The sequence below is a fragment of the Bufo bufo genome, chromosome 7, assembly GCF_905171765.1.
Source record: "Bufo bufo chromosome 7, aBufBuf1.1, whole genome shotgun sequence".
NCBI classification, from domain to species: Eukaryota; Metazoa; Chordata; class Amphibia; order Anura; family Bufonidae; genus Bufo; species Bufo bufo.
Genome location: NC_053395.1, coordinates 101,887,595 through 101,899,777, shown reverse-complemented (window position 1 = coordinate 101,899,777; position 12,183 = coordinate 101,887,595). Strand labels below are relative to the sequence as shown.

The following is a 12,183-nucleotide window of genomic DNA, read 5'->3' as shown; positions in this document are numbered from 1 at the left end:
CTCAAAAAGTCACACACTCGAAAGTGGTATCAATAAAAACTAAAGATTGCCACAGCTTCATAGATGGAAATTAAATAAAAAAAATATATGGGTGGATCAGAATATGGCAATGCAAAAAAAATATAAAAAATTCCAATGTTTTTTTTCTGTATTAAAACACAAGAAAAACTATATAAATGTGGTATTGCTGTAATAATACTGACCTGGAGAATGAAGGGAACAGGTTAGTTTTGCTGCATAGGGAAAACCATAAAAGCAACCCCCCCCAAAAAAACAACTATGGCACAATTGCATTTTTTTTTTCAATTCTACCCCATTTGGAATTTGTTTCCAGCTTCCCACTATACTGTATGCAATATAAAATGGCAACATTAGAAAGTTAATTTTTCCAACAAAAAAACTAGCTTCATATGTTTATGTGAACGGAAAAAACAAACAAAACAAAACTAATGATGATCTTGAACTATCCTGAGAATAGGTCATCAAGATAGCAAAGGTGAAGAACTCTTTTAAATGGCCTGGATTGATATAATCGCTGCTGATGGTTTGGGCACATGTTGTATATTGTGTGTGGAAATAGTGATAGGTAGAATACTGCCTGTATAGCTGACAGTGGTTACATGATACTTACAACATTTTCTGAATTTAGTAGTCTCCACAGATTAGACTGCAACTTGACAACCTACAAATAAACAAAGCATATTTTATTTAGAAAACTACATTGATGTTCATACACTGATGGTGCTTTTTTCTATAGTGTGCAAGAATTAGCGAATCGACTTCAGATGAAACATCCAAAGTCGATTCGCAGAAAACTTTGTTCCAATACTTTACGGAGCAGGAGCTCTGTACAGTATTAGAATGTATTGTCTCCGATGAGCCGAAGTTATTGCTTCGCAAAGTCTCGCGAGACTTTGCATAATATCTTCATAAATTAATTTGTACTGTAAAAATAAACATTTCCTGAATTCGGGTTCGGTTCCAAGGACAGCGATACAGATGAATGGTGCGTCGGGGAAGGTAGAGGAGTCTCCCTTCCCTGTTCTTCTGATAGGCTGCAGGCACTAGGCCAGCAGCTTACCAGAGGCCAGTGCAGGCGGTGGGATGACGTCATCGCACTTCCTGAGCCGTACTGCCCAGGACACAGGCCGGAAGAGGCTTCCATTGCATCTCTGCCAGGAAGTAAGTATATGTGTTTATTTTTATTTTTTTATCTGGCACACAATGCGGGAGAGGAGCGCTATGGGGGCACTTTTTACTGGTATATTATTTTGGGGCACTATGGGGCACTTACGGGCACATTATTGGGGGGCATTATTGGGGCATCTATGAGGGAACTTACTGGCACATTATTGGGGGGCTCTATGAGGGCACTTCTTACTGGCACATTCTTGGGGGGCATCTATGGGGGCACTTACTGGCATATTATTGGGGGCACTATGGGGGCACTTACTGGCACATTATTGGGAGGCACTGTGGGAGCCCGTCTTACTGGAACATTATTGGGGGGCATCTATGGGGGCACTTCTTACTGGCATATTGTGGTGCACTTAACCACCTCCGGACCGCCTAGCGCAGATTCGCGTTCCGGAGGTGGCAGCGCTGCGCACAGTCACGCATATACGCGTCATCTCGCGAGACGCGAGATTTCGCTCCAAGCCGGCCCGCGCATGCGCATCGCGGGCCGGCAAAAGTTAAAGAACAAGTTCGTCACCAGCCTGCCAGCAACGATCATTGGCTGGCAGGCTGGCGATTTTTAAAAAATCCAATCACAAGCCATATAACAGATCATATTAGTAAATATGATCTGTTATATGGCTTCTCTGCTCCTCTGCTGGTTCTTTTCGTCGGTTGGATCCAGCAGAGAAGCAGACATCACTGTGAGTACACCAAACACTTCACTGTAGCCCCTGATCACCCCCCTGCACCCCAATTAACCCTTTGATCACCCCTTTGATCGCCCCTGTCAATCACCAGTGAAAGGAAAAAAAGTGATCAGTGTAAACTGTCACTTTTTTTTTTTCACTAGTATTGGCTGTTAGGTTTTAGGGATAGTTTAGGCCCCTTGGTTAGGTAGTTAGCGTCAGTTAGCACCCACCCCACCGCACCGCAGTCACTTTTATTCGCTGAATAGCGTATCGCTAATCAGCATTTGTACTTTTATAGTATCTGTAAGTGATCAAAACTGATCACGGTCAGATCTATAATAGTATTAGTGTCACTTTAGTTCACCCTCCACCCAAAACGCAGTGTTTGCCCGATCAGGCCTGATCGGTCGCCCACACGTGCGTTCACCCACGCCCGCCCCACCGCAGTGACAAAAAATATATTTTTTTTTGATCACTGCACATTCATTTTACACGCACTGCGGCGATAAAAAAATCAGTTTTGATATTTTTTATCAACCGCAGCGGCCTCCGGTACTTCGCTAGCCTCCCCTTTGTAAGACAGGTTTGCTTTTTTTCTTGGGTAGTCTCAGGGAATACCCCTAAATTTAGTAGTCCAAAATGTCAAACAGGGGGTATTCTTCTGAAGAGGCCTACAGGATTCTGACCCAGTCGGATGAGGAGTGGGAACCCTCATCTGACGAATCTAGCGGGTCAGAATATGAACCTGTGGAAAGCAGTGGCTCTCTGACCCAAAGTTCGGACGAGGAGGTGGAGGTCCCTGATAGCACCAGGCGTACCAGGCCCCGTGTCGCTAGACCACAGGTTACGCAGGATCCGCTTCAAGAGCAGCAGAGTGGGGCTGTCGCTGCCGGATCACGTGGTGAGGCATACACCAGCAGCGCAGCCCTCCCTGGACCTAGTACCAGCACTGCCGTACAACATGGTGACGTGGCGAGCACCAGAAGGGCAGTTGAAGCTGGTACGGTGGCACGTGCACTAGTTACCCCGTCGCAGCCACCGCACAGACAGGCCCGTAGAGCCCCTAGAATCCCTGAGGTGCTGGCAAACCCTGATTGGCAGTCACCAACTTCAGCCGCACCTGTAGTTCCCCCTTTCACCGCCCAGTCTGGAGTTCGGGTTGAGACGGCTCAAATCGGTTCGGCCCTGGGATTTTTTGAGCTGTTCTTGACTGCGGAGCTCTTGGACTTAGTCGTGGCAGAGACCAACCAGTATGCCACACAATTTATATCCGCCAACCCGGGAAGCTTTTATGCCCAGCCTTTCCGGTGGAAACCAGTCCAAGTTTCCAAAATTAATTTTTTTTTGGGCCTTCTCCTCAACATGGGCCTGACAAAAAAGCATGAATTGCGGTCATATTGGTCAACGGACCCGATTCATCACATGCCCATGTTCTCTGCTGCTATGTCCAGGGCACGATTTGAGGCCATCCTCCGTTTCCTGCATTTTAGCGACAACACCACCTCCCGTCCCAGAGGCCACCCAGCTTTTGACCGGCTCCACAAAATTCGGCCCCTCATAGACCATTTCAACCAGAAATTTGCAGATTTGTATACCCCCGAGCAAAACATCTGCGTAGACGAGTCCCTAATACATTTTACCGGGCGCCTTGGCTTCAAACAGTACATCCCAAGCAAGCGTGCCCGGTATGGGGTCAAATTGTATAAGCTCTGTGAAAGGGCCACAGGCTATACCCACAAATTTCGTGTCTATGAGGGAAAAGATCAGACCCTGGAGCCGGTCGGTTGCCCTGACTACCTGGGGAGCAGTGGGAAGACAGTCTGGGACTTGGTGTCACCCTTATTCGGCAAGGGGTACCATCTTTATGTGGACAATTTTTACACAAGTGTGGCCCTCTTTAGGCATTTGTTTCTAGAACGGATTTGCGCCTGTGGCACCGCGCGAACTAGTCGCGTGGGCTTCCCCCAACGGCTTGCAACCACCCGTCTTGCAAGGGGGGAGAGGGCTGCCTTGTGTAACGAAGAACTGCTCGCGGTGAAATGGAGACACAAGCGTGACGTTTACATGCTCTCCTCCATTCACGCAGACACGACAATCCAAATTGAGCGAGCAACCCGTGTCATTGAAAAGCCCCTCTGTGTCCACGACTATAATGCGCTCATGGGAGGGGTGGACTTCAATGACCAGATGTTGTCTCCGTATTTAGTTTCCCGCAGAACCAGACGCTGGTATAAGAAGGTGTCTGTATATTTAATTCAATTGGCGCTGTACAATAGTTTTGTTCTCTACAGTAAGGCTGGGAGAACACGATCTTTCCTCAAATTCCAGGAAGAGATCATCGAGAACCTCCTTTACCCAGGAGGTTCCGTGGCCCCATCCCCCAGTGTAGTTAGCCGTCTACACGAGCGACATTTCCCCAGTGTCGTTCCTGGTACCTCAACCCAACCGTCACCCCGAAAAAGATGTCGTGTCTGTAGCAGGAGTGGAATAAGGCGTGACACCCGCTATTTCTGTCCTGACTGTGCTGACCACCCTGCCCTATGCTTTGGAGAGTGTTTCCGGAAGTACCACACACAGGTACACCTAGCATAGGGATTGCATCTCACAGGACAGGCACACAGGGCTATTAGGGCCCTTTTACTCTCAGCTGCTGCAAACCTCTCCTTTCACCTGGGATAAAGTGCATAACGTACTTCGCCACATCTTTGGGCGATTTGCGCTTTGCACATTGTCCCATGGGGAAGGAGAGGTTTGTTCTATAAAGGTAAAAAAAACTAAACAAAAAAAAAATTACCGGTAAGTAAAAAAGTTAAAAAAGTTTAAAAAAGTTAATATGTTCTGTTCTAAAGTTAATAAAGTTATTGCTTTGCGGCCTGGTTTTTTCTTTTTTGTTTTGTTTTTTTTACCTTCCAGGTGGACCAACCGATCGACCAGCTGCAGCACTGATGTGCATTCGGACAGAAGCATTGCGCTGCTGTCAGATTACACGCAAGTCGGTGTATGCGGCGCTGCAAGACGAGATTTCTCCTCTGCAGTAAAAGATATGTTTGCCGAGGCATATGAGCTGAGGAGGTGGCGGTGTTCATATACTTTGGCAAACACTTTGTATATATAAAAAAAAAAATCCCGGCAATGATTTATTCATCCACATCGATTGATGTGAATGGAGAAATCTGGTTTGCCAGGGCATACGAGCTGAAGTGGGTATGGATGTTGGGCGGAGCTCCTATGTCCTGGCAGACGCCTTTCCCCTCCTTTTTCTTTTTTTGGCAGAGATTTTTTCATCCACATTGATCGATGCGAATGAAGAAATCTGTGCCGTTCATTTTTTTCTTTCAGCCCAGAGGCTGAACGGAAAAAAAAAATCTCATTACCCGTATGCTCAATATAAGGAGAATAGCAGAAACTCCTAATGCTGGGCATACATGTAATGATTGCGGAGACCCTCAAATGCCAGGGCAGTACAAACACCCCACAAATAACACCATTTTGGAAAGAAGACACCCCAAGGTATTCGCTGAGGGGCATATTGAGTCCATGAAAGATTGAAATTTTTGTCCCAAGTTAGCGGAAAGGGAGACTTTGTGAGAACAAAATCCAAAAAATCAATTTCTGCTAACTTGTGCCAAAATTTTTTTTTTCAATGAACTCGCCATGCCCCTCATTGAATACCTTTGGGTGTCTTCTTTCCAAAATGGGGTCACATGTGGGGTATTTATACTGCCCTGGCATTTTAGGGGCCCCAAAGCGTGAGAAGAAGTCTGGTATCCAAATGTCTAAAAATGCCCTCCTAAAAGGAATTTGGGCCCCTTTGCCCACCTAGGCTGCAAAAAAGTGTCACACATGTGGTATCTCCGTATTCAGCAGAAGTTGGGGAATATGTTTTGGGGTGTCATTTTACATATACCCATGCTGGGTGAGATAAATATCTTGGTCAAATGCCAACTTTGTATAAAAAAAATGGGAAAAGTTGTCTTTTGCCAAGATATTTCTCTCACCCAGCATGGGTATATGTAAAATGACACCCCAAAACACATTCCCCACCTTCTCCTGAGTACGGAGATACCAGATGTGTGACACTTTTTTGCAGCCTAGGTGGGCAAAGGGGCCCACATTCCAAAGAGCACCTTTCAGATTTCACAGGTCATTTACCTACTTACCAGACATTAGGGCCCCTGGAAAATGCCAGGGCAGTATAACTACCCCACAAGTGACCCCATTTTGGAAAGAAGACACCCCAAGGTATTCCGTGAGGGGCATGGCAAGTTCCTAGAATTTTTTATTTTTTGTCACAAGTTAGTGGAAAATGATGATTTTTTTTTTTATTTTTTTTTTTTCATACAAAGTCTCCTATTCCACTAACTTGTGACAAAAAAAAAAAATTTCCATGAACTCACTATGCCCATCAGCGAATACCTTGGGGTCTCTTCTTTCCAAAATGGGGTCACTTGTGGGGTAGTTATACTGCCCTGGCATTCTAGGGGCCCAAATGTGTGGTAAGGAGTTTGAAATCAAATTCTGTAAAAAATGACGAGTGAAATCCGAAAGGTGCTCTTTGGAATATGGGCCCCTTTGCCCACCTAGGCTGCAAAAAAGTGTCACACATCTGGTATCTCCGTACTCAGGAGAAGGTGGGGAATGTGTTTTGGGGTGTCATTTTATATATACCCATGCTGGGTGAGAGAAATATCTTGGCAAAATACAACTTTTCCCATTTTTTTATACAAAGTTGTCATTTGACCAAGATATTTATCTCACCCAGCATGGGTATATGTAAAAAGACACCCCAAAACACATTCCTCAACTTCTCCTGAGTACGGGGATACCAGATGTGTGACACTTTTTTGCAGCCTAGGTGGGCAAAGGGGCCCATATTCCAAAGAGCACCTTTCGGATTTCACAGGTCATTTTTTACTGAATTTGATTTCAAACTCCTTACCACACATTTGGGCCCCTAGAATGCCAGGGCAGTATAACTACCCCACAAGTGACCCCATTTTGGAAAGAAGAGACCCCAAGGTATTCGCTGATGGGCATAGTGAGTTCATGGAAGTTTTTATTTTTTGTCACAAGTTAGTGGAATATGAGACTTTGTATGAAAAAAAAAAAAAATCATCATTTTCCACTAACTTGTGACAAAAAATAAAAAATTCTAGGAACTCGCCATGCCCCTCACGGAATACCTTGGGGTGTCTTCTTTCCAAAATGGGGTCACTTGTGGGGTAGTTATACTGCCCTGGCATTCTAGGGGCCCAAATGTGTGGTAAGGAGTTTGAAATCAAATTCTGTAAAAAATGACGAGTGAAATCCGAAAGGTGCTCTTTGGAATATGTGCCCCTTTGCCCACCTAGGCTGCAAAAAAGTGTCACACATCTGGTATCTCCGTACTCAGGAGAAGGTGGGGAATGTGTTTTGGGGTGTCATTTTATATATACCCATGCTGGGTGAGAGAAATATCTTGGCAAAATACAACTTTTCCCATTTTTTTATACAAAGTTGTCATTTGACCAAGATATTTATCTCACCCAGCATGGGTATATGTAAAAAGACACCCCAAAACACATTCCTCAACTTCTCCTGAGTACGGGGATACCAGATGTGTGACACTTTTTTGCAGCCTAGGTGGGCAAAGAGACCCATATTCCAAAGAGCACCTTTCGGATTTCACAGGTCATTTTTTACTGAATTTGATTTCAAACTCCTTACCACACATTTGGGCCCCTAGAATGCCAGGGCAGTATAACTACCCCACAAGTGACCCCATTTTGGAAAGAAGAGACCCCAAGGTATTCGCTGATGGGCATAGTGAGTTCATGGAAGTTTTTATTTTTTGTCACAAGTTAGTGGAATATGAGACTTTGTATGAAAAAAAAAAAAAAAAAAAAATCATCATTTTCCACTAACTTGTGACAAAAAAAAAAAAAATTCTAGGAACTCGCCATGCCCCTCACGGAATACCTTGGGGTGTCTTCTTTCCAAAATGGGGTCACTTGTGGGGTAGTTATACTGCCCTGGCATTCTAGGGGCCCAAATGTGTGGTAAGGAGTTTGAAATCAAATTCAGTAAAAAATGACGAGTGAAATCCGAAAGGTGCTCTTTGGAATATGGGCCCCTTTGCCCACCTAGGCTGCAAAAAAGTGTCACACATCTGGTATCTCCGTACTCAGGAGAAGGTGGGGAATGTGTTTTGGGGTGTCATTTTATATATACCCATGCTGGGTGAGAGAAATATCTTGGCAAAAGACAACTTTTCCCATTTTTTTTATACAAAGTTGTCATTTGACCAAGATATTTATCTCACCCAGCATGGGTATATGTAAAAAGACACCCCAAAACACATTCCTCAACTTCTCCTGAGTACGGGGATACCAGATGTGTGACACTTTTTTGCAGCCTAGGTGGGCAAAGGGGCCCATATTCCAAAGAGCACCTTTCGGATTTCACAGGTCATTTTTTACTGAATTTGATTTCAAACTCCTTACCACACATTTGGGCCCCTAGAATGCCAGGGCAGTATAACTACCCCACAAGTGACCCCATTTTGGAAAGAAGAGACCCCAAGGTATTCGCTGATGGGCATAGTGAGTTCATAGAACTTTTTATTTTTTGTCACAAGTTAGTGGAATATGAGACTTTGTAAGAAAAAAAAAAAAAATCATCATTTTCCGCTAACTTGTGACAAAAAATAAAAAGTTCTATGAACTCACTATGCCCATCAGCGAATACCTTAGGGTGTGTACTTTCAGAAATGGGGTCATTTGTGGGGTGTTTGTACTGTCTGGGCATTGTAGAACCTCAGGAAACATGACAGGTGCTCAGAAAGTCAGAGCTGCTTCAAAAAGCGGAAATTCACATTTTTGTACCATAGTTTGTAAACGCTATAACTTTTACCCAAACCATTTTTTTTTTACCCAAACATTTTTTTTTTATCAAAGACATGTAGAACTATAAATTTAGAGCAAAATTTCTATATGGATGTCGTTTTTTTTGCAAAATTTTACAACTGAAAGTGAAAAATGTCATTTTTTTGCAAAAAAATCGTTAAATTTCGATTAATAACAAAAAAAGTAAAAATGTCAGCAGCAATGAAATACCACCAAATGAAAGCTCTATTAGTGAGAAGAAAAGGAGGTAAAATTCATTTGGGTGGTAAGTTGCATGACCGAGCAATAAACGGTGAAAGTAGTGTAGGTCAGAAGTGTAAAAAGTGGCCTGGTCTTTCAGGGTGTTTAAGCACTGGGGGCTGAGGTGGTTAATGGCACATTATTGAGGGGGACTAACAAGGGGTATTTTGTAATGAAATTATGGGGGACACTGAGGGCATCTACTGGGGCACTATATAGGGGTATTTTACACTGGCACATTATGGGGCACTATAGGGGCATAATATAGGGGTATTTTATACTGGCACACATTATGGGGACATTAGCTCAACTGGGAGCACTAAAAGGGGGTATTTTTGTACTGGCATACATTATAAGGGGGCATTTTTCTACTGTCACATTTGAAGGAGAATTATTACTACTGGGGGGCATTATGTGGGCTTTATTACTACTGGGGGACTATGGGGAACATGATTACTAGTATGGGCACAATGGGAGCATTATTACTTCTGGAGCACAGTGGGGACATGTTGGGGGCACTTTAGGAGCACTATTACTATCAAGTGTGCTCTAGCAGAGAATTATTACCATTGGTGGGACTTTGGGGAACAATATAACTGTGGGGGGTCCCCTGGCACAGTATCAGCTTAGCACAGTTATTTTTGGGGGACATTATGTTTACACTATTAGTGTCAGGGACACTATTTGCTGGGCACAGTTATTTTAGGACACTGTGTGCCAATAATTATTAAAGGGCACTATCTGCATGGTACTAGTACTATCAGGGAGGTAATCTGTTTCTGCAGTAAAGTATTGGCGAGCACAGCAGCACAGTATTAGGGAGGAGGTAGGATGATTTCTCCAGAAGATGGAAGGATGATGGAAAAGTTGTAAACTAAGATTTTTTTCCCGTCAAACTGCAGAGATGAGAGGTGGCCCAAAAATCATCATGGTGGTCTGGTCTAAAAGGAGAAGATGAGGAAAGAAAACATCTACATCAGAAGAGACGTCACTGGATGTAAGAGGTATGTGGCGCTGTATTACCCTGTATGTTTTATAGTGATATACATAAGGTTAGGAGGGGTAAGGTTAAGAATTTGGTATGGGAGTGGGGGGAAGGCTGTTTAAGTTTTCGCCTCAGGAAGCAGAAAGGCTAGATGCATCCCTGGGTGACATAAAGCCATTTCTTGGGGGTTCCAAACTCCACCTTTACATCTGTCTTACTGTAATAGAATAGATCAGCCATGCTCAACCTGCGGCCCTCCTGCTGTTGCAAAACTACAACTCCCAGCATGACCGAACAGTCTACAGCTATCAGCTGTAGTTTCACAACAGCTGGAGGGCCGCAGGTTGAGCATGCCTGGAATAGATAATCAGTCTGTTAATTGTCTTGATAACAGAGCCATTTTTTGGGTTCCAAACTCCGCCTTTTCAACAGTCTTACTGTAATACAATAGTTAATCAATCTGTTAATTAAGTCAGTGACATAAAGCCATTGTATTGGGTTCCAAACTACACCTTTGCGTCCGTCTTACTGTAACAGGAGAGTTAATCAGTCTGTTAATTGTGTCGGTGATATACACGTAAAGCCATTTTTTGAGGTTCCAAACACTGCCATCTGTGGACGCTTTCTGCATTCTCAGCCTGCTGCTGCTCGCCTGTCTACACTGCAGCGTAATTCTGCCTTCCCGCTCAACGCCTTATATGCGATGTAACCACAAGGTGGTATTCCACCTTGCACATGCTGGAGAGACTGTGCCAGCAGCAGGCGATAGTGGAGCTGCAGCACGCATGGGTGAGTCTCTCTGCTTAAGAGCACCAGTTCACCACCACCGAGTGGGCCTCCATGCGGGACGTGTGTGCCATGTTGCACTGTTTCAAGTACTCCACCAACATGGCCAGCGCTGATCACGCCATCCTTAGTGTTACTAGCTCACTTTTATGCCTCTGTGAAAAAATGGAAGTGGCACAGGAGGAAGAGGAAAAGGGATCATTCCCATGGTTATCAGGACAGTCGTCCACAGGTGGCTCGGAGGGTGGGTTCCTGCACCAACAGTGGCCAGGTACACAACTGTCCAGCCAGGGCACAGTTTTGGAGGACGAGGATGATGATGATGAGAAGGAGGAACAGTGTTCACAGCAGGGTGGCACCCAAATCAGCTCATGGGCATCAATGGAGCATGGCTGGGGGGACACAAAGGACAATACACCTCCCACTGAGACCGTTTGTCTTTGCCTCTTGGCAGCCTGGCACACATGAGTGAGTAGATGCTGCAGTGCCTGTGCTACCATGGGTGGCCACCATGTTGGAATCCTTATTACAAGGACAACATGCCGTCCTTACTTCTGTCACTGGAGCATGATTGGAAGATGCGTGAACACATTCGCACCCTGGTAGACACGCTACTGACAGCATTCCCACCTGACAGTGGGGACTCAGTGGAAGCACGAGGGGGAGGAAGAAGTAGCCAACACAGCTGGTGCACCGCCACCACCTCGGAAGGGAGGGTTAGCATGGCCGAAATATGGAAAAGCTTTGTCAGCATGCCACAACATCCAGAACCACAATCTGATATGGACCGTCTTAGCAGGAGGCAGTGTTTCTGCAACATGGTGAAACAGTAAGTGTGCACATGTCAGCACGTACTGATCGATGTGTCTGCCCCATTAATCTTCTGGGTCTCCAAATTGGACACATTGCCTGAGCTTGCCCTTTGCACCTTGGAGGTGCTGGCCTGCCCTGTGGCAAGTGTATTATCCGAATGTGTGTTTAGCACGGCAGGGGGAGTGATCATGGACAGGCAACATGGACAAGCTCACGTTCATTAAAATGAACCAGGCATGGTCCCACAGGACTTGTCCATACCTTGGGAAGAGTAGAGAAGTATACCGGCTCCACCCAGCCACTGTTATACTCCAGCACAGTTTGTGCATTATGTTTGCCATTTCCCAATGTTTTGGAACCTCCGCAAACCAAGAAAAAAAATATAATGAAAAAAAAAATATATAAATTAAAAAAACAAACAAAGATGTGTTGGCTACCTCCTCCGCCTCTTCCACCTACACCGCCATGTCCACCACTTCCTCCACTCGGACCTCCACGTTCAAGATTATCATTTGTTATATTGGCAGAGTAGAGAAATATACCAGCCGCACCCCAAAAAAATGGCTAAAGGTCAAACACAAAATTAACAGACAAATCTCCCAAAAAA

General features: G+C 44.8%; 1 protein-coding gene across 2 annotated transcripts in view; it reads right to left on the bottom strand.

Annotated features, from left to right (window-relative positions):
- PGAP1 (post-GPI attachment to proteins inositol deacylase 1) overlaps nucleotides 1-12,183 on the bottom strand; it is a 1,296,519-nt gene that overhangs the window by 52,074 nt on the left and 1,232,262 nt on the right. For both annotated transcript variants that reach the window (XM_040441657.1, XM_040441658.1), the window contains exon 24: nucleotides 632-682. In XM_040441657.1, coding sequence (XP_040297591.1) covers nucleotides 632-682 — 51 coding nt within the window. The remainder of the gene's footprint in view (nucleotides 1-631; nucleotides 683-12,183) is intronic.